Below are 23,672 nucleotides of genomic sequence, written 5' to 3' on the forward strand. Positions count from 1 at the left end.
ATCCATAACACAGATTAGTGGTTTGACATGAGATACCCAGAGTAATGGATAACCAAGACATCTTTAAGCCGTTTCAATGTGTACTTATCTCTCCCTTTGCAGGCCACACCGATTCGCCCCATGCTGTCCCTGTCAGGCACACCCATGCCTGCTTGGATTTAAGATCCTCATTACAATGCCTATCTTTTTAATACCTCTAGCTTACAGTTCAGTTAAGCCTCAAAAAGTATGTTTGCATGGACGGAAAACACTTGTATTGCACCTGGGGCTACAGTGGTGACAGACATTTACAGGAGTTATACTTTCTACTTGGGCAATATGAGATCAGTACACAATGGTCTGAATGGACTAGAAACTACTGTTTGCTTGCCAGCCTCTGACTAATAGCTGTACAATGCAATTAGCCTGGAGAACAAAGGTTCAATGATTGTGTATAATCCAGATTTAGCCTCAGCAGGTTATTTCAAATGTTGACTGTAACTTTTTGGTGACGTTATGATGCATTAGTGTACCCTGCTATATTCACTTAGTATAGTGGTTCAGATCCATTAATAATAGTAAATTAGTCCAATGTCCTAATTCTAGTGTGCCACTAACCATACTATAAATCTGTGGAGTGTAGTTATATGCCAAGTTTGCTCATTTTTGTTTGTTTCTGTCATAATTATTAAACTTTTCCACCAGTGCAAAGCTTGCGCCACTTTTTCATAAGTGAAATAAATAACTTGTGAGACATATTACAAATAATTGACACAGGCTAGTTCCTCATGCATATAAGAAGTACACACATTAACAAGCATCTTCCAGTTATAATGCATGAATCTACAGTACAGACTGTTAAACTGCTGTCAGCTGTATAGTCAAGTAGACAAAAGTGTAGGGTGATGATGAAGGCAAGTACTGGTATGCTCTTTAAACTAACTTGCTCTACCAGCTTCTTATTACATTTCCATTGTTTTATTTTCTTGTAATCTGAAGGGCCTGTTTGCAATTCAGTCCATCAGCACTCTTTTGCCTAACTGTCAGGCTCATTATCAGACCCATCGAAACCCGGTGCCAGCTTCCTGTTTGATTTCTACCTGAGAATCTGAATCTTAAACAAAGTCTTTTATCATTTTCCCGTGACAGCGCTGGATAACATGTTATCAAACTTAGGGTAATAATTAATGATCCCTGTATTCCCAGGGGTCAATAATCTAGTTTATTTGAAGAAATATCCTTATTCTAGCCACAGCAAAACTACTGTAATATTTTTGTTTTTTTGCAGTATGTTTTGACTGGTACTTCCTTGCCTTTATTATTGGAAAGAACCAGCAGATTGGACCCATTATATTCTTCCTTTCGTGTGATTGTCTTCCACTAAGTTTAATGTTTTTCACTAATCTACATAAGCTTCACAGCACAGCAGAATTCCAATTAGTACACAGCCAAACAGACCTTCTCTTAGTCCACCTTATCCACCCACAGTTAATTAAATGTACGCTCTTGCTGACAGTAAGCTTATCTTAACATAGTTTTCATTAAAAGGGAGTTACACAAAGCACTGTCCAAACCTACATACACACAGATGCGTTGATAAAGACACTGGGGAGGCCTGAATCGTGACGTTCTACCTGAAAGGTGATCCGCAAGATCCGATGCTATTAATAAACGTTATGAAGACCCACCTCAATAAAGACCACCTGTCTTTAGCTACCGCCTTTCAAATGCCTGAATTACTTTCAAGGATTGTAGTCCTTTGGGTAGGAACTGTTTTTCAGATAAAATGTTCATACGATTTGGCTGCCATTAACTGGAAAAGTGATGTCATCTCGTAAAGGACTAGATTTGAACACCTCTAGGAAGTAGACTCCATATTGCATGCTATGTTTTATAAGCAGCTGTAACACAGATTATTGAGGATACAGTATTTATAAAGGGGAGGAAAGTGGGTCTTTGTCTTGTCTGGTGTGAGCGCTAGAGGCTTCGGCTAGAACCAACAGCGGAAGACCTTGAGTCGATTATCCAACAAAAAAGGTTATGGAATTTCTAAGCTAAAAATACCACAATTAGGTCTGTTCAGATTTCTACAGCTTCATACTTCAATGTTTAAAAGTTTACCCAAATCACAGTTCTGATCTCAAAAGTTTTGCTCATCTCAAGAAAACTTACAAAATCCACTATATTGAGTCTTCTAAAATGACTAATGCATTGCTTTAGCATACGGTGTGTTAGCTGCGTTTTATAGTATTCCTTATTACTCTTTCCCAGGGATGCAAGGTTATCAAGCTGCATCAGCAGTCTGGAGCTTCCAGAATAATTGCTTAACTTGGACTCCAATGTAAGTGCAGAGATAATGTTCCAAGTTACTAAAAAACTGAATAAATAAGCAACTTTAATGAAAGATTTAAGTTTGTTTTACTCTCATAAGGCTTTGTTTTAATATTTTACACTAAAATTAATAGTGTATATCAACATATTTGTTTGGTGTCTTACCAGCTCCAAATGCAAAGAAGAAGCTCTTGTCTGGGTGCTCTTCAAGCAGTGTTTTTACCCTCTTCCCCATCCTCTCATTGCGTTTGTAGATTAACTCTTGTCTGAAGTAGGTATCAATCTCCTGGGCAGTGTTTTGCTCATTGGGGGGCATAGTGACATTGTTAAAGTTGGGGACCTGGAAAAACAGAATCAGATCAGCTATGTATTTAATGACTGGACCAGGAATTGTAAATGGGTATCTAGAATTGTTGTTCATGGCTGCCTGTGTCTTTTTTCTTACTGGGATTAGATCAAATGTATTTCTGTATTTCTTTTACATTGTAAACTTGGCTGGTGGTTGTACAAGTTTAAAATATAACTACGGCGAAACAAGACAACTTACTTGGGACGAGTCATGGTTGAATATGATGGAATTGAGGTCTCCACAGTTGTAGTGCTTGATGAGGTCATCTGTGGTATATGGCACCTGAAGGCTACCAGCTCGCAGACTCTCCTGCTGAAGCAGTGTCTGGTTCAGGGCAAATATCACCTGGCAAAGATATAAGGACCATTTAAATGAATTGTTCAGTTACCATGCAGAGTCCCAATTGGAAGGCTCTCTGCACATTACTGCCAATGAGTGGACATGAGACATTCAATGCTCACTCTTGGAGAAGTGGTGGGTACTTGACTAGATAGGAGGCTCTCGAGATCACAATGACCACCCAGAAGCAAACCGCTGGAATAAAAAGTGCATTAAAGAAACAACAATTTTAGCAGAAATTAGACCCCTGTCAAGTTATTTTATTTTAAAATTATTAAAAAGGTGTATGGGCAAACAGGACGTCACTTTAAAACAACACATAGAATAGCCCTAAAACTAATTACATAGATAGCAAGATACATACATAAGACATGTCTTATTTCCAGAATATTCTTTTTTTTCCTCCTACTGATTCTTAACTCACAAATACACATTTCACAAAGTAAACTTTCACTTCAATTACATTCACACCAGGGTCACAAATATTATCAGATATTCAGTCCCAGGCTGGACCACCTGCCAGAACTTTAGGCAGAAGCTCGTTATTTTACCCAAACATTTCAGCAGGTGCTGCTGCACAGTTAATTATATCTCCTCATTTAAAAGGCACTAAATGTAATGATGTAAGCAACAAAGACTTAGAACTTAATTTTATAAGTTTCAGAATACTTTTACTGTAATAATTGGATAGCTGCTGTGTGGCTCTACATGTAATCTTCTTGTAAATGGCTGCTAATGAGCCAATTTACATAGTATTTTAATGGACCATTTCATATTTTCCAATTTGCTTTTTTACTAGTTTCTATTGTATGTGTTGTATAATCTCAAATTTAAAACATAATTATTTTTAGCCCAAAACTCACAATGGTGTTTCAATTGAAAGAGACAAAAATTAACTACTACAGTAAAGGAGACTGGGATTATATCCCATTTTCCCACATCCACATATTAATTGCATCTGGATGTCTTATCTGTCCACACACTTCTGTATTACAAAGCAGTAGAAATATTTCAGTAGATGCTACAGTCCTTTCCGATCACGCTCTGATAGCAAAACATGAACCAACATCTTGTCAAGTTTTGACAGTCTTTCCCTCCCGGTCCTTACGGCAACCCTGTGGTAACCATGATAAAGCACAGCAAAGTGTAGTTAAGCATGGTAAAGAACATGCAAGCATAGTAAATCATAATAGATATGTCACAGGCGAGTTTCTAAGTAATTGTGCCTTGTTCCACACCAGGAGTTAACTCGTGATTTAGTTTTACCCACACTGGATAAGCAGCTGCGTAAAAATACAGTTGTATTTATATTTCGACGGTTTCATTCAAATCTTGAATAATCAAGCTCTAATACTAAGCTCCACTTACAAAAAATCCATAAAGATAGACTAAGATCTTATCTAACCTCTTAATTTAAGTGCATTTCAGTGTGAGAGGTAGGTTATGCACTTAACAAATAGGAGACTTGCAATAGAAAACAGCTGAATCTGAAGAATACTATGTGCTACAGAACTCAACACAAAATGTATCAGAGAAGTGTATTAGATATGGTGCCCTGTAACTAGCTTGAATATATAAGACATTGAACTTTATCCAATGCATGTCCAATTCACACTATAGTACCAACACGTTAAAGCATGGGTCCATTAAAAAAGGAAAAGGAAGCCAAACACCAGCAATCGATTTTCCTTGTTGAACAAGTACGAGAAGCGGTATTTTTATTTGAAAGTTGTGGTTAGTATTTTAATTGTAAAACTATAGTGAATAAATCAAACTATCCCCTTTCGTGTTGTTGTGTTGAACCAGTGGGCAGAACCGAGCCAGAAAATAAGTCTTCAGGTTAAACCACACCGAAGACTGTCAATGCATCAGTCCCTTTGGGGTTTCCAAGTTAGGCAAAGAGTGTGCACAGTTTTGTTTTCAAAGTAAACAACTGCATGTAAACCTGAATGGGCTTCTTCTGATCAAGGCCAGTGATGTATTTTATTATTCCTTTTTTCTCCTGGGCTTGTATTGTCCCATCATGAAAGCATCCTGTGTTTATTCTTTCGCCGAAGCTGTGCCTGCCTTTCTTTACACCCCCCCCCCCCCACCTCCCTCCCCTTCTCATTACATTTTTTTTTAAATCAAAGCCTCCGCAAAAGTGTATTTTCAGAACAAAAGTAACAAGTTTATCAGAAGGTTTTATTTTTTTTCTCTCGCTTCCGCACTGGAGAAAATCGATTAACCCCTCCAGTATATACATATATATATTGCTGCAGGGCCCTTTCTCATCCTTGAGATTTCTTCAGCTGTCAGGTGACACTTTTACTTTCGCTGTCATTGTTGGAGCAGCCTCATAGGATAAGGGGCAGAGCCCAGCAGATGCCTTTTTGTTTGGGACAAAAGACCCCCTGCCGTCCTCTCCACTCTCAGCACTTTCATCCACCTCTGATCAAAGCGCCACTCTGCATATGAAAGGGGGCCGGCATTATGTGACTCAAATTAGCCTATCGCCACCCCGCCAGCCTCCAAACCCAACAACAAAAACTCTCACATCTGTTCAATCCAAGCCTCATCTTCTGGGTTTTTCTCAGCCCATTGCTTAGAGGGCCTTTCAGCCCTTTAAATTATGGGGGGTTTATGGATCACTCGTACAGAAAATAAGAAAGAGAGAGAGAGAGAGAGAGAGAGAGAGAGAGAGAGAGAGAAAGAGAGAAAGAGAGAGAGTGTGAGCTGAACGAAATACATTTCTGCCTCTGCTCCCCCCCTCTTGTTTTCATCCTGCGGGTCACTGGATGTGTTTTCCCAGTCCCTGCTCTCCTTTTCACTCTTGGTAAACTGTCTCCTCTGTTTGCCTGCACACGCACCCCGAATCAAAGTTGGCTCAAATTAAAGCCTCATCGCCTATGAAAGTCAATCATTTCCCTTTATAATGGTAATACAACTGAGAAGGGGGGGGGGGGGGGGATTCGGCAAGGAGAAAAGCTGGACTTTCTCTCAGAGATGAGCCCACGCCTTCAGAAGTTTATGTCCACAACTCCACTGAAGTTAATGAAGTGGAAGATCATAAGCTCAATGATTACACATTTGGATTCTGCACTCTCTTTTTTGAAGGGGGGAAGGGGGAGGGTAGGGAGGGTGATGTTTTTGTATTTCAACCTCACATAGCTTGCTTAGAAAATAACAGCCCTTATATGAACAAGATTCTAACAGTATCAACTCTGGTCATAATTGCTATGATATAACTCGGCTTTATGCTAAATATTACTCTTTAAAGTGATATCCCCCAAGCAGTGTATAGTTTAAGTTGTTTCTTTGTTTCTGTCACAGTTTGGTCAACTACACTTTTTAGCAGTCAGATGTGAAATAATGACAAATGGGGGACAACTGTTTTTCTTCTACAAAACTGTTATGCTGTACCATGATTTTCATGGTGTTCATGAAACTCCTGGTACAGCAGAACAGTTTTGTAGCAAGCCGGCTGTTTTATCATACAAAATCTAGGCTTCATGTCTGAAATACCTAGCTTCTAAACATAGTAACTACGGTGTGTGTGTCACAACCATCCTGTCAGGATGTGTGCAGGCTGCTGTCAGTACATACATTATGACAGTTGAGCAGCATCACCTGTGTTGACAGTCTCGGAAACTCCCAGCTTGAACTTTGCCCTGATGATATCTTTGGACTGAGACAAGGAAAAAATATCTCTCTACTTGATGTGTTTTGCCTGTCAGTGTATCATCTAATTGAAAATGTGCACAATTTTTTTTTTACAGTTATATTTACCACAGTGTAAATTTAAATCATAAGTCCATGATATTAATTCATACTTAAGTAGTTTCACAACAGTGTTATATTAAAAGGTACGCCTAGTGTAATATTAGTTGCTGGAGAAATTCAGTAGGTAAATGTAAACATGTACATTAATCTCAAGAGTGGCCTCATTTAAATATAGTCTGGACTCAGTTACCCATTGTCCTCTCTTCCAAGTTTAAGTGATACTTAAATGAAAGTGACTGCTATATGAATTACTGCTGGCTTCTATAAAACTGCCTAATTCCTACCTGATTGGGTCTTTGTAGTATAGCTCTCTGAGGTATTATTGCTCACATCAAACAGCAACTTGTCCCCAAAACTCCCACTTGCCTGTAGAAAATCCTCAAACTTGGCAGCTTGGTAAATGGATGCCAATAGTACAGCTACTCTTTCAGCTCTAGTGTGACAGCTAATGCTTCTCCATACTCATACAGCAAAGGTTTTGTAAAGACAGTAATAGACAGTTTGACTGCTAAATGCCTGCCAGCAATTTAGAGGCAGTTGACCTTCCAAAATGCAAAAGTATGGCTTTTAAGTAGGCATGGTGATTGACAGATTCTGACTGATTCAACATCCCAAGGGATACCAACACCATGCAGGTTTGGTTTTATCATTTCTATGAAAATGCATACTCTGTAAAAAAAAACATTTTTTGGTATTGCTTCTTTTCACAACTGGTACCTTCACATTATATCATAAACACTTTAAGGAACCCTAAAATAATATATTACCCATGGTTTGCATTTTTTATAAAAAATAAAATAAATAAAAATATTCCTCATAGTTTTTTTGTCCCTGTGTAAAACGTAAAATCTAAGGAACAAAGTAGGCCTACTCTTTTTAACCAGACTTTTATCAGTTTGTTAAAAACCTCTCTAAATTATATATCTTATGTACCTTAAATGTAAAAGGAAACACCATATTACTGTAAACAAAACTCTTTGTAAACCATGTGTTCTGCTCATAGTACCAAATAAATGGCACCCTCTTGCTAACAGCTATAATGTAGCTGGTGTGTATTTATATACCTCTTTACTGGACCAAAGCAGATTAATGACCAGTTAATGACCGCCACTAACTGGTCATTAACTTGCTTTAAAAGGGCTTATAGTATTGCTTAAATATGTGTAGTTTCTTTTTTATGGATGTTGCCACAAAACCAGAGTATGGACTTAAAAGGCCACAAGGAGAGAACTGCATATGCCCCAGAATGACAGCACACCCTGCCATGACATCTCTATCCTAACTTGTGATACGTATGTGTAGTCAAATACAGAAAGGCAGCTGCCTTAATTATTTCAGGAGTTTGATGTTCATGTGTGTATGTAATACAGGTTTTGGTTCACACTTTGGCTCAGGTAGTCTTCCGAGGGTTTAGCACTCTGCACTTGTTCTGAGGAGATAGAAGGGCAGTCTGATGGTATATCTGCCAGGACTGAGAACAGGAAGTCTTGGAGATTAAGTTACTTTACTCATATACTCTGGAGGTCCAGAGGTGCGGCGCCAGGGCCATTGTTAGGCAAAAGGCTTTTTATTGTCATTAGGTTTGGAAGACAGCTATTTTTACCACACCATGGGGTATATTATGCCAGCTGGCATAATTTACAAATTAAAAACCTGTCTATTTTATTGAACATGATTCAATTTTAAAAGCAGCACTGTTCCACGCTAAGCTTTTTCATAAAAGTCCATAAAGGTTAGTGGGCCCTATTTTGAAGCACGGCAGATTTTCTGAGAGGAATAAAACAATTGTTAGCAAAACTAGCAATACATTTTCAAGAAGGAGCTGTAAAATATATTGTTTTGAGTACAGTTAAATCAAGTTTATTCCTCTCTAACAAAAATCCCCTTTGCATTCCACTAGTTTTGAAATAAGACCCAACTCTCAGTGTCTTGAACTACATTTTTAGCAACATTGTTTGTTTTTTTTTGCTTAAAAAATTATTTCTATCTAACTGAAATAAAACATTTAAGTAAGGCCTCAAGACAAAACACAACAGAACTTTTATGTTTTTAAGTTCTCTTTTAATTACCAACATGTGGCAGATATTTGAACTACTGTACTGAATTAGGGCTTTAGGCAAAAGACTTTAAGTGGTCAGGGTCTCTGTGGAATCTTACCTTGTAAATAGACATAGCTTTCAGTTAACCATTTTAAAAATGAGCTATCATTGTGCATGGTTTCCACAGCTATCATACTCAATCTAGTGTTTATACAGATTGCAATTTAGTAAATGCATTGCTTTCAAATGATAGAAATCTGTATTTGTTTTTATCCTTTTAACTCATAACATATTTGTACTGTGCATTTTTAATCCTGGCTGAGTCCTTATACAGGACTTCATCCTTTAATTTCAATTGTTTCCAAAGACAGCCAGACGGGGATGTCAGCAAAGAAATGCCTGAGAGACAATAGAAAAACTGACCAATTATATTTGCCAAGGCAATTCTCCAGGCAGGAAATATAGATGGTTACATGGAACCTGTTCGCTGCTTGGGCTAAAGCGTTTAAGACTGAGTTGTGTTTTTATTAATATAATTACCCGGCACTTGGTGGTGAAAGATACCTTCCTCCTGTCTCTGGAAGAGGTGCGGGGGGTTGTGCTCTGTGGAGACCTGCCCTATTCCTGTCTGTAGCTAACTGACTGACTTCCTTGCCTCAAACCACTCATGGGTCTGGTCTCCATAGACCCCCTAACTCATTTCCCTCTAGCACTCATCACAATCTTTGTGAAGCTTAACGTTTTCCTTAATGCAATTTTACAGGAATTGTGATGTGTTCATTTCAATTAATATAAAGCCTTTTGCTGAAAACCACAGTGGGAGTGATTTGATACATTTTTTGTAAAGGGATTTACAAAAGGATTTGCAAAACAAAACAAAGCAATACCACCTACACTATAACATATTTTGTTTGTGAAGATTAGGACTCTGGATTTATGGACATTTGAACCCTTTTCCCCTGGAGACTACAAAAGCCTGATTGAAGATGCAACTATGGAGAACTAACAACAGTTAACAGTTGTATAGGAGAACTAAGCCATCACTGTGGGTTGCAGCATGTGGCCATGAAGGTTGTCATTAATTGAGTCATTGAGGGATAAAGATGTAGGGTACAAAGTTAAACTACCAGACTCTTACAACAGACAAGGTTTCTTGTTTAAGTTTATACATTGTTTAAGACTGGCTAGCTCTGGTGTTTGAACTCCCAGAATTATATTCCACAATATATTAAAACTGATGTGAATCAGTCAGATAGTGATTTAGGATTATTACACAGCAGTGACCTCAGATAAAGTGGCTAAAAAATGAGACACCAGCCATTTTACCAATTCCAAGCAAACACTATGGAAAAAAGTAATGATAAAAGTATTTGCTATTTTATATGGATGCTTTTTAAAGCATGTGCAGGTCCTCCTTCTATTTACAGGTAACCCTAAGTTACAGAGGTTTGTATATTATACACATTTCACAGGCAGTATCATGCAATGAAACTACATGCCAAAGTGTCCTGTTCAAACAGTAATTAGCCAAGACAACCACACACTAAGAGGGACATTTGTTCTGTTATGTTACTAAAGTAAAATGAGCTTCTTTCACAGGATCTTGAAGCTAAATAAACATTCTAGTAGCCTGGGCGTCTGTTAAGATGTGCTGTGGTTAAATACACACTTGTTTAAATAAGAAGGAATGTGTTTGTTCTCTGGCGAGGGCAAATGCTAAATAAAGGTGGTTATGGACTCAGAAGGTTTATGTCTTGTTCCTGCTCCGGTTTCCACTTACCAGCTAACCTCAGCTGCTTCCTATCAGCCTTGGAGGAGCTGCCTAACATTATATCAAGTTCACATCTCTTCCTACTCTCTGTACAAACACTCTTGAGGGCTGAGTTTACTTTGGCCTCCAGCCCCCATGAAATATTTAGTATGTTGGGACAAATCAGCATCAAAAAAGGGCAGGAGCATTTAAACTGACAGCTTCTTTAAGCTTGAAGAGTTGTGCAATTCTCCTAGCGAGAAGCATCCAACAAATGTGAAAAAAAAATTAACAAAGAATGGTTTACAAGTTGGGAAAAAAAAACAAAATCAATTCCAAGCCTGGAATGACTTCTTGTTTTTTTAAACGAAATTCAACCATTGCGTCTGAAGTTATTACGGCATTTCACAAGAAGTGTTAACTTTTCAGGTAAAACTTATGAGGAATGCACTGTCTGAAACCTGTGTCTATACTTGTTTCATTTTTACTTACCTATTATACTTGATGTTGCTTGTACAGAATAATTGTATATGACATTTCTTATTCAAATTCTCCTCACCACTCATTTTGTCATATTTGACAAAACATCCTGGAGGTATTTAAACTGGGTAAATGCAGTTAAAACCTCAACCCTTAGCTACAATACTATTCAATTACACTAAAAGGTTCATTCACCTTAGTATGGCTGCAAGTCACTGTATTGCTTTTTCAACTATTCAATAGCACAATTGCTCCTGTTAATTTAGCAAAGTATTTTTACGAGCATATGAAATCTGTTAAATAACTGAATACTGCAATATCTCGCGATTTCCCATTTTCCATCTATTTTGACAGCTGACATGTTTCAAATTCCTGCGTATCTGCTTAAATGTTTGTATGAGGAACTACATAGTTACACGCTTCCTAACGCTGTGCACTGTCATCTTTGTAAAACTAAAAAAGGAAATCTATAATTTGTCGTAACAAAATCATTCATCAAGTTCTGTAAAATGCTATGCCTTGTGTTCAAGACCTCAGGCACCAGCTAAAACACCAGAGCAAATCCTTAATTACTATTATACACAATAATCATTTAGTGTGTTATTTTCCCAAGGTATCTGAAATACCTGCAGTACAGACAGGGTCTATTAAAATGTCAACAGAGAGCAGGAACGTTATTGATGATGGTGATTTACTATCCAGTCCTAGAAACCGATTAATTTGCAAAAGACCTACCTATTTTAAAGTAGCGTGGTGAGATCAAAAGGGTTTATAGACTCAAGAGCTGCTGGTACTCAGCTGCTCGGGACAAAGCTGTAAATGTAAGTAAATTTTGAAAATGGCACACTTGTGTCCCTACACTAAAACTTAAGATAAGCACTCAAGTAGCCACACCCACGTCATATTCCAAGGGTCCTCAAACTATATGACACTAAAGAGATGTGTAGCTCAACTGCAATAACAGCTTCATCTGTACCTGTGGGATAAGGGATTCATAATCATAAAAAAAACAAAAAAAAACGTTGGCTTAGTACTAACAAATCAATTAAACAAATAAGAAAGGTACAACATACTTTATACTTCCTGCAAAAAAAGATGTATTTCCATACATTACTGGCTTAATCATATTCAACACTCATATTCAAAATCTTGTGGCTTTTTTTTGTGCCTTAATTACCTTATCAAAGGAACCAAATATGGTACTTCTCATTTATCTTCCCCAACGTTCTCAGACTTCCAAGACTGATGGTAATACTCGGGTTTCTATTTTCTATTTTCCTTCAATATACAGGTTAAAAGGTTTTAACCCGTAAAACATCTGGTAAAGTGTGTGTGTGTGTGGAAGGGGGGGGGGGGGGGGGGGGGCACAAAAATGTTTCCCATTGTAACCACATGTGTGTGCAGGTTAAATAAATGTCTCCCTGCCACATATCATAGGTAGCAATAATATTTAACATTTGTTTAATCTGAGCCCACAGTTTGCGTAACATCTTTCCTATCTAATTCTGTATGATCATTTCAGAGGAAATATTGGATGCCGACACTTACACCTTTGGAATGCAGGTTGGTTTCAGGTCTTGCTCATATACACAAATGCTGGTGTACTAGTTAACTAAGCAACATTATTTTTTAATAAACAAGGAGCCAGATGTTTCTTTTAAGCTTATGTTTTTACAGCAACAATGCAGGCCAAGTTATCAACAGACATGTTTGCCTCTTGGCCTCAGAACATAGCGAGAGAAGGGCAACTGACACACCCGGTAGACTTTCCTCCAAGCTTAAAACCACATAGTCATTCATTGCTGAGTTATCTGGAAGCAGTTATCTGAAAAGTGTATTACTTTTAACACTGCAGCCACATATACATAAGCCTTAGATATCCAACTGAATTGTGTTTATTAATATACTTAATGCTCGCTTTGTGATTATTTTTCTGTGGTTCTGGTATGATTTTTGCTATCACTAAAGAACCAAATTTGATAGTACTGGGGAGGTAACATGATACATTCTGGTCTCAAGCATTTGGATTTTGCTCAATAAAATTTAGTTGAGAAAAATCTGTACGATGTCATTATAATCAGCAACTGTTTCAGATTTTAACTTTCTTGCAAATGACACCAGCATGGCACACATCCTCTCACCTAATGGAGCACAGGAAAATACTTTAAAAAAAAAAAAAGATTTTGTATGACATTCAACACAGAAACCCGACATTGCCTACAGTATTCATCACTAAATGATTGTTCATTCTTTTATTTAGTGTTATATTTATTTACTGGTGTTACTCTTAAGGAACTTAAAACTGACTTTGTCCATGCGGTTAATTATTTTCATTAACGTTTCATTGATTTTTGCAAGAGAATAATACTGTTAAGGGGTGATTTCAAACAATCCATATAATTAATTTTCAAACACATTTCCACACTGTAAGACAATAACTCTTCAAAAAACAAAAACTTGAACAACCTATTATATGTAAACCTCATGTCCAATAGCACCTGTAGCTGCTAATAGTCACCTAATAACTAAATGTCCAAATGCATTATCCAGTGCCAGCCAATATACAGTAACTGCAGCTACTGGTGAACCCCACACTTTTATGAATGTGTCTATTTAATATACAATCTGCATGATCTATTTTTTAAAAGCACACTAAGATATAATGCCTTGTTGTCCATGTATGAACTGTATTGATAACCACAAAAGATGAAATGCATTTGCTTTGAACTTCATGTAGAACAGTGAGCTTCTTGTCAGGTAGACAGTGTTTCCGTGGGGTCAGCTCCCACACCCAACCCTTTTCCAAAGGCAAACACTAACTGACCCAGAAAACAGGGGCTGTTTCACAAAATTGTGTGGAATTCATTGCAAGAAAAAAAGTAAACAATACAGGGACATTTATTGGCCTGTTTTACAAAAGACAAGGGAACATTGTAGAAGTACTTCAAAAATGTACTTTGAAAGTCAAAAAATACACTTAAAAAACCCACATACACTCTAAGAGATATTGGGCTAAATTCTCAAAGCTATTTACTCCAATTCGTCATTAAAGTGTATTTTTTTTCAGAAAGGAGAAACGCACCCAATAAAGTTACTAGACCAGAAATAAACAACTAAGACTTTTAATTCAGGGGCTTGAATAAAGTATTAAGATGTTTCTCATGTGTTTTAGACTGGTGGGGTTTTTTTTCCATTCAGAAAAAATATTGCGCTAATGACGATTTGGAGTAAAATAGCTTTGAGAATGTAGCTCATTGGTTTTCATAACCTTCGTCAGACAATCGCTAGCATTATTTAGATAATTGTCAAGTCCTCTGAATTGATGTGGAGCTTTTTTTTTTGGGCAGACAGAAGTGTAAGGTTCTGTGACAAAATTGTTCTGATCTCCTTTAAAATCACAATGCAAGTCCAACTTTATGTCAACTAAGAAGCAAAAAGCCAAAATGCCTCAATCATCATCTGGGTCATCTGATTGCATATCCTGACCAGCAGCAGACAAGATAAGCAGTATTCACACTTCAAAAGCTAGAGATGGATGTCTTTGCATGAATTTGTAAAAATTTAAAACAGAAAATAATAACAAACAGGTGTACCTAAACATGCCACCCCTGTTTTTTTTTGTATTATTATTTTAATTTGTGTCTGGTTTATCTCCATTCTCTGGGGGCAGGGCAGAAGTTGATTGGCTGACATTCAAGGCAACAGACCATCACATCCACATGCATCTGGAGACTCAAAAGTCTGCCAGCCAGGTACTATGAAAAACGCTGCTTTTATCTTTACAACAACAACAACAACAACAAAAAAAACATTTATAGTACCACCTTAGCTCCCCCAAATTGAATGGTGTTTATCTGAAAAAGCACAGTTTTTATATGTTTTCCGTCCCTATTTTGAGAGTTCAAAGACTTGCTTTTTTTTTCTAAAAGGAATTAACAATTTGGACAGTATAATACTAGTAAAGAAACTGGAAGGAGTCATTAACTTATTGTTCTAAGTAGCTCCCTCCTAGTTTTAATAAAAGGGATTAATTCCTTTCAGAAAACTTGTAAGGTCAATTATGTTTAATTGCAGACAGGTATGTACACTTCTAAGGGTTATACATAGTAACTTTAAAAGAAAGGTTTTAATACTGTTTATAATTGTACAGATTAAAAATGATGTGTGGATATGTAAAACAGGGCACAAGAATAGCAGGCATCAGGCCGTGCAAGGTTCACTGCAGCGCTGATTCTCTCATTGGATTGACACAGTCCTGAAAGGTACACTGCCATTATGGAGGTTCAAGGGAAAGTAATCTGCTCAAAGCAACATTAATGAACCTGATAACAGTTCTATTTTTATTTAGCGCACAGGCTGTTACTCATTAGATAAAGTGACAGCCGTGGCTACAGTCTCAATGACTGCACTTCCCCATGTCAGCGGCATGGGTGACATTAAACACATGGAAAACAGCCCTTGTAAAAGCAACACAAAATATGTGGCTTAATTTATTTTTTAAATTTATGGATGCCAAGTTGATTTGAACCACTAGGAGCTAATTTCTTGGATTAGTGTTGAATAATGGGGCACAATTTATGGTGAGAATTATTCAAATCTTTTGACTAGCAGCTCTAAATTATATATAACTTATTTAAAAGCCTGCATTTCTGACTCTAATGTCTGTATATAACTATGGAGGGCAAGGTTTAGCAATTCAATCCAACAAGCAGTGGACATTAATTTGACTACAACATGAGCCTTTTGCAATACAAAAACATGAAGAATCAGTATTTGAAATTTATTTCTGTAACACAATTTGACTTTCTGTTAAGAGAATATTGTGAATTGCTTCCAGTGTATTGCTGATTTTTTTAAAAAAATCACGAGAACTTAAGTATTAGAACATAATTACTAATCTTGATGTATTTAAGAATGAAGGTCTGACACTGCAGCTAGATAATTGACAGAGGCCACAATTCCAAGCTGAAAAAAAAAAATGTGTACACAGACATTTTTTAAATGTGATTATATACTGGATCGTAAAGCTGGTTTCATTGTAGGTCTCAGTTTCTTTTTACTTTAGTGGCCATATACTGGTGGGATAATGGCTGTTCTACTCAGAAACTAATTGGCTGAGCCAATCTATAATTCATTAAAAAAAATATATATATATATTAAGAATGGACCACTTTTAAACAGCTGTACCATGAGCTTTTCTCATATGCACGTATTTTTATTAACAAATATGTGAACTAAAAAGGTCCTTTAATACAAAAAATAGATTTGTGTTTAACCAAGAAGGTCTTTCTGTTGGTAGGAATGACCTGAAAGTTATGTGAAGGCGAGGTGTGGTTTAAAATCAAAGGAAGAATCTGTAGCCTGAGTGTCAGTGCTTGATGGTGATATGGTACTGCTGAGGAGGTCCCACATCAACAAGGGAATTACAGCTTGAGACAGACAGTGCATGTCTGGGGGGGCTCCTGCTTTTCTCCCCATTCATCATTGCACCATTATACTTTCACACTGGAGTCATTTATCACGAATAGGTGACAAAGTTAAATATCTATCCTGTCAAACAGTCTTCAGGCTAGTCATTTTACAGGGGATAAGCATTCAAATTGTGTTTTATTTTGTATATATGTTATGATACGATCAAAAGGTAGAACAAAAAAGCTTTTAATTATGAACAAAAAGGGATTTAAAGGGAATGGCATCTCTGATGGAACAGTATTTATGTAACCTTGAAAATATGATATCACTAGGGTTGCCATCTGGCTCAATAATCTCGGACACTTTAAGATAGGCCAGGTGTTTTAACTCACCTCTAAACCACAAATGAATCGATTTCAATCAACAGTCAAAGTGGGTGTGAATTGTGTGAGCGGCTTCAATAACTGTATTTAATTGTTTAACTGTGGTGGTGATTCTATCTGGACAGTATCATAACAACATGGAGTAAATTCGTATTACTTGAAATATCTATCAAAATAGTGCAATTCCGGGGCTCCCAAGTGATGCATCTAGTAAAAAGGCGCTCCCCGTGGAGTGCAGGATGCGCCCTATAGCCTGGACGTCGCGGGTTCGAGTCCAGGTTATTCCTTTGCCAACTGAGGACGGGACCTCGCAGGGGGCAGCGCACAATTGGCCAATCGCCACCCGGGGTAGGGAGGGCTAGGTCAGCCAGAGTGGTCTCGGCTCACTGCGTACCAGCGACCCCTGCAGCCTGGCCGGGCGCCTGCAGGCTTGCCTGTAAGCTGCCTAGGGCTGTGTTGTCCTCCGAAGCTGTAGCTCTGGGTGGCTGCATGGTGAGTCTGCAGTGTGTAAAAAAAAACGAGCGGCTAACAGCACACGCTTTGGAGGACAGTGTGCATTCGTCTTCACCCCTCCTGAGTCAGCGCAGGGGTGGTAGCGGTGAGCTGAGCCTAAAAATAATTGGACACTACTGAATTAAAAATAAATAAATAGTGTCATTCCACCATTATAGAGTGCTTTGCACTCACCCATACTCTTTATTGTTTAACCTTGTGGTTAAGTTTATATTTAATTAATATGTGTTCCTGCTTCACACAGTCTTGCAATCAGACAAAAAAGCAAATCAGCAAGCTGTATAGATCTGATTGATGGAAACGATCCTCACAGGAAGTAATTCCCATCTCCAGGCAGGTGTGTGCTTTTGGTATTTAGTGATAGTTCACGCAATTCACACTCACTTTACATGTTGAATAAAATCAATTCATTTGTAGTTTAGAGAGGCGAGTTGAAAAACCTGGCCTGTCTTATAGTCCATAGTCCCGAGATTACGGAGCCAGGTGGCAACCTTAAATGGTCAAAGGTCAAAGTGAGTGCCATCTGATTGAGGTGTTACATAACATTGAAAATATAAACCTGGAATCTCAAATGGTTTATATAAGCAGTTGGAGTAGAGGCAGTAACAGAACACAAACTCCCCTCACAAGTATGCTTAATAACTATAATAATTTATCTGTTCCTTAATGTAACTTAGTTATATCTTCCTAACTATATATCCTCTCTGAACAATATGTGTTTGTCTTCACCCAAGAAGATTCAAATTGTTTTACCACTAGACCGTACAAGACACAATCCCCTCCAGTATGTGTCCATTGATAGGAAAGAAACAGACAGCATTTTGCACTTTTCTGTTAATCGTGTATTAGCACATGAAGACAAGATGTGTATCTGCCAATAAAGACAGACAATGACCTTGTAATTGCTGATAATTGTTACAAACGCATGTTTAATTGTGGGGGGAGTAATGGTCAGTGTAAAGAAATCTCACAGCAAGAGTTGCATTTCCCAAGCTGCACAATCTTACAAAAATGGGCAAATGAAGGGCTCTCATGAGAGTTGCTACCAGGTTGCTTGGGCAAGGATTCCACAAACAAATGCCTTGTTCACAAAACATAAAAAATATAACTGCTCTTCTTTGAAATTATTCTTATCCATTTATCGTACTTTATGTGCTCTTAATGGACTTTACTCATATAAGCAAATACTTTTACTAAAGTCAACTGCTCTTAGTCTAATTCGCCCTTAAAAGTAATTAATTACTGTATTCTTTACTTTGCTCTTATTTGAATTTGATCTTATTTTCTACTGATTTTATTGTACTTTATAACTGCTCTTAACTGTAATGTGATATTCTGTAATGTGATTTTCTGTACTGTGATTTTCTTGTATTGTGATATTTCGTAATAACTGTAAGTTGCCCTGGATAAGGGTGTCTGCTAAGAAATTAATTAATTAATTAATTAATTATAATAATTATAATAATAATAATAATAATAATAATAATAATAATAATAATAATAATAATAATAATGGGTTCTTGCAGGAAACATTATGGGACAGTTTTGGGACAGCAGACATACTTATTTTTGCAATTTTTGTTGGCTGGTCTGCTGAGTGAACTTGCTGATTAACTTTACAAGCTTGTTAGTATATGAGTAAATCCTTTTGTGCAATGTTGATGTACAACCGATATTCATTATTCTATGAACTAAGCTAAGCAGTTTCAGTCCTTAAGTTCTACTTTTGTTTTTATGACCCGGCTTTCAAAAAAAGATGAAACTCAATTATTCCTTCTATCTAGCATGACGTTTAAAACCAGGAAATCAGTTAACCTCTCAATTAGTTAATTGTTTATTCCACAACTTCAGAAACTCAATCTTAATATATTCAGTTAATATAAAGTAACTAAATGTACTGAAATGTTTGTTTTTTTTGTTTTCTTTTAATCATTACACTCACGGGTAAAGACAGTGGTAATCCTTTAGTTTAGGTATTCGTTATAAGTGATTACAAACTATAGCAAAAAAAAAAAAAAAAAAATGGCAAAAGTGTATAAAAACTGTATTGCAAAAGTGAAACCACCCCATACAATTGGTGAGACAGACATAAAAAGTAAGACAGAAAGACAAGCATAGAAAGACAAACAGACCTGAAAAGACAGGCAGACAGACTATATCCATTATAACTGATTATAAACAACAGCAACAGCAAAAGACAATGACAAAAGTGTATGATAATGCAGTGCTACCCATTATAACACGGTTGTCGGGGTCTATAATTGGAGACTGTGTTATTTGTGTTTCACTTTATAACTAATATTGGCATTTTTGTTCCCAAAATGATTTACAAGGCCAAATTAGTATTGTAGCGTACTGTGGAAAATGAAGGAAGGAGACGCACACAATTTGCAGGTATTCGAATCCACAGTTTATTGGGACGATTATTCCCGGCCCGTCAGCTTGGGCCACACCAAAAACAACAAACAGTCTTGCACATTCACACAGCAGCTTGTCTGACTCAGCTGTCAGCTCTGTCTGCGTTGATGTGGGCTTTCATGTCTCCGCCTACCCAGACGTCAATCAATCCCGGCTGAGGCAAGCTTACCACTTCCCTGCTTACACACACACACGCACGCACGCACACACGCACACACACACACACACACACAGGGTCCGTAGACCAGTCCTGTAACAGTATAAATCCTGGGTCGTTACAATATATACAGTATAATAGAAACTGCTATTCCATCGGTTTAAAGTTTACACCAGTCTTATTTAAATTGCATATTTTTTATAATAAATGTTGTCCTTGGATTCTGTGTTATTTAATATAAATAACACCGAATCCAAGGACGTTTCTACACACTTGTATTGTTTCATACTTGTTTTGTAACATTAACAGATAGTTTGTTTTTACTTTTAGAAAGAAAAATACAGTGCAAGCACAGGAGCTTTATAAGTACTATATGTCCCAGTTTCAACTTAAATGGGTTTAAAAACTGTAATGTAAAACAACAATAAAACCCATTTGTGAGTCAAATTGCATTATGGGGAAAATGGGAGCCATGGCCTTACCGGGTTATAACCGATTCCGCACTATAACGGGCCGCGTTATAACGGAGTAGTACTGTAGTCTTGTTATTTCTTTTTTTTTTTTTAATTTAGTCGTCGCCAATTATTTTTACCCCGGTTTTCACCCCAATTTAGCATGCCCAATTATTATCTGTATCCCCGGCTCACCGCTCGCAACCACCCCGCCGACTCAGGAAACGGAGGCTGAAACACGCGTCCTCCGAAACGTGCTCCTTCCAAGCCGTCATTTTTCGCACTGCAGATCCACAGCAATGCTACCAGACCTATAGTGCCGGAGGACAACACAGATCTGGCGGCTCCGCTGCAGAGCCACAGGCGCCCTATCGGCCAAAGGGGTCGCTGATGCGCGGTGAGCCGTGGATTCCCCTGCCGACCTAAGCCCTCCCTACCCGGGCAGCGCTCAGCCAATTGTGCGCCGCCCCCTAGGAACTCTTGGTCACGGTCAGCTGTGACATAGCCTGGATTCGAACCAGCGATCTCCAGGCTATAGGGCACATCCTGCGAGGAGCGCCTTTACTGGATGCGCCACTCGGGAGCCCCTTGTAGTCTTGTTATTTCTAATTACATTCTATAGTTGTTAATAGCATCATGAATAACATGTTTATAGATTGCATATAATCACTTTGTGGTAAGTGAATTTTCAGTGAATGTACACATTTTTACAATTTTCAAAAGTACAGTGTAAATATGCTTTGTTGTTGTATGGGCAGCAGTGTGGAGTAGTGGTTAGGGCTTTGGACTCTTGATCGGAGGGTCGTGGGTTCAATCCCTGGTAGGGGACACTGCTGCCGTACCCTTGAGCAAGGTACTTTACCTAGATTGCTCCAGTAAAAACCCAACTGTATAAATGGGTAATTGTATGTAAAAAATAATTGATATCTTGTAACAATTGTAAGTTGCCCTGGATAAGGGCATCTGCTAAGAAATAAATAATAATTGCAACTTAAATGCATGCTCTTTTGTGCTCGGTTATGTAGTTTAAGTAAATGTGAGTAAAATAATTAGCTTTTTGAATCCCAAAGCTTTATTAGCTGTGATTAACTAAATGTACGTTACAGTACCAAGCTTTGAAAATTACCTCCTTAGTCATTTCTACATTTGTTGTTTGTCAGAGCACATTGCTAACAAATAGCAACCAATGAAACTCAGAGAATGTAAAGAGTCCATTAACATGGCCTCCAGAGACATCACGCCAGTCACACAGACAGAGTCTGAAAGACAATATCTGTGGTATGTGTATTTATGTAGGGTCAGGGAGTTTGGTCAACACTCCTATACATCTAGAAACATCAGGATGAATCCTCTCCTACTATAAGCAGTACTGGCGTGCAGCATTTCAAACGTATCTGATATGCAGTGGCACCAATACATTATTTAGAGGTACTGCAAATGTCAATATCCATAGTTCAATATATCATGATTCAATTGAGTAAAATGTTCCCACTAAAGATAAGTAACTATCTTTAATTCCTATTAAAAATGAAGCATTTGGCCAATACATAAATAAATAAATAAATAAATAAATAAATAAATAAATAAATAAATGTTAATTAAACAAATCAAACTAACTCAATAGTTAATTATTTGGCAATTGAATACTTTAAAAGGAATGTTTCATGGGTTTACTAGTAATGGCCAGTTTGTTGGAGTTGTTTTAAAACTGCCCCTATACTATATGTATGTAGGATTACTACAGTATATTTAAATAAGTGCAATATATTAGGACTGCTATCAACTAAAATATAAACACAGTCAACCAAATTGCATTATAATAACTAAATATTAAGGCAACAGGATCTGTAACCCTTAGAAATGTGTCTGTGTCTTATTTCATCCCCACAGGCTATGCTCTAGATGGCATCAGTAAAGAAAGAGGATCTTGAATTACTAGCCCTGATGAAACATTCTACCTGCTGTATCATATTACTATTTGGGAAGGTACCTATATTTTCCCCATTGGGCATTAATAAATAAGCCACAGGTTTCCAACAAAACTTAAAATAATGCAATCCACATGAAGCACTACAGAGTGCTAATTATAGTAATTTGGATAAAATGCTGCTCCCCAGCCCAAGTTTCTCAAGTTGATGCATTATCTTTGATATAGGGTCAGTTGGTCGAAGCTCCAGATTTTTATATCAGGCAGTGAAAGTACCCAGAGTTTCTTATTGCAGCATATTAATGAAAAGGGCTTTACTCACATGGATCATGTTATGTCAAGGCCAGAGCATGGTGTAATGGATGTGTGCATGCAGACTGAGATTTATTGCTTTGCGGTTCAATTGCGCTAAGTGTCTGAAGACTTGTAAAGCATTTATTTAACCATTTGACGGCAGTTTACCACAGCCAACCAACTCAAGTCAAACTGAAGAAATACACTTGCATAAAATACAAATACAAATGCAGCTCTTCACTTGTCCATGATAGGGTTGAAGCTAACGTGCTTTCATCTGTGTGAAATATAATTAACATAGTTTAAAGAGCTAGTGTGCTTGTTCTGTGCAAAAGCATCATAAAGTACCACCAATTACAATATGCACATTAACCCAGGATCCCACCACAAACCTGCCAATTTCTCATTTTTGTACAACAATAACTACCAGATTCTGCGAAGTCAACGCCCCAGTTTGAACGATCGCCCACCCCAACTTTTAGCTGAAAGTAAAATGTTCACCATTAATTTCCAGTTTTTAATAACCATGCACAAATAATGCCTGAGGGGAAATATCGCGGCTCACATGAATAGAAAAAAAACTGCCTAGAAGTAGTTGCTCTGTGCATTAATGATTCAGACAATAGCTTGCATCATCAATGAGGAAGGTTCAGATGACGAAGAGTTTGGCGGTTCTGGATCAGATGATACAGACTCTGCAGTCAGACTGATTACACTTTCCTATTGTTACGCTACAATCCATATTTTGGATTTTTTTTTTTAAAAATGGTATCAAACATTTTAATGCTATAGTGCTACTTTGGATGCTATGTTAATGTATTATTTCGTGTTGTGTTGTCACACTGGACACTCCAATTTTTTACTTACAGAGATTATGCAAAGCATTTCTTTTAGTAGACCGAAAATGTCACATGTCTATATATATTTTAAATGCAGCAACTTGTATTCTTGCGTTTGTCACCTACAAATGTGGTTTTTCATGATATGCCTTCACATTGCACACTGTACTGTAGCTTTAAAGTTTGATGTTTGTTTTGTGAAAATGTCTGAAATGACAATGGACATACTGCAGCAACTTTGAATTGTA

General features: G+C 37.4%; 1 protein-coding gene across 1 annotated transcript in view; it reads right to left on the reverse strand.

Annotated features, from left to right (window-relative positions):
- LOC117973650 (metalloprotease TIKI1-like) overlaps positions 1 to 23,672 on the reverse strand; it is a 66,372-nt gene that overhangs the window by 34,127 nt on the left and 8,573 nt on the right. Inside the window, exons 3-4 of the mRNA XM_034926636.2 lie at positions 2,858 to 3,004; positions 2,476 to 2,650 (exon numbers count right to left, since the gene is read on the reverse strand). Of these exons, the coding sequence (XP_034782527.1) occupies positions 2,476 to 2,650; positions 2,858 to 3,004 (322 nt within the window). The remainder of the gene's footprint in view (positions 1 to 2,475; positions 2,651 to 2,857; positions 3,005 to 23,672) is intronic.

Source organism: Acipenser ruthenus, chromosome 2 (assembly GCF_902713425.1).
Source record: "Acipenser ruthenus chromosome 2, fAciRut3.2 maternal haplotype, whole genome shotgun sequence".
NCBI lineage: Eukaryota > Metazoa > Chordata > Actinopteri > Acipenseriformes > Acipenseridae > Acipenser > Acipenser ruthenus.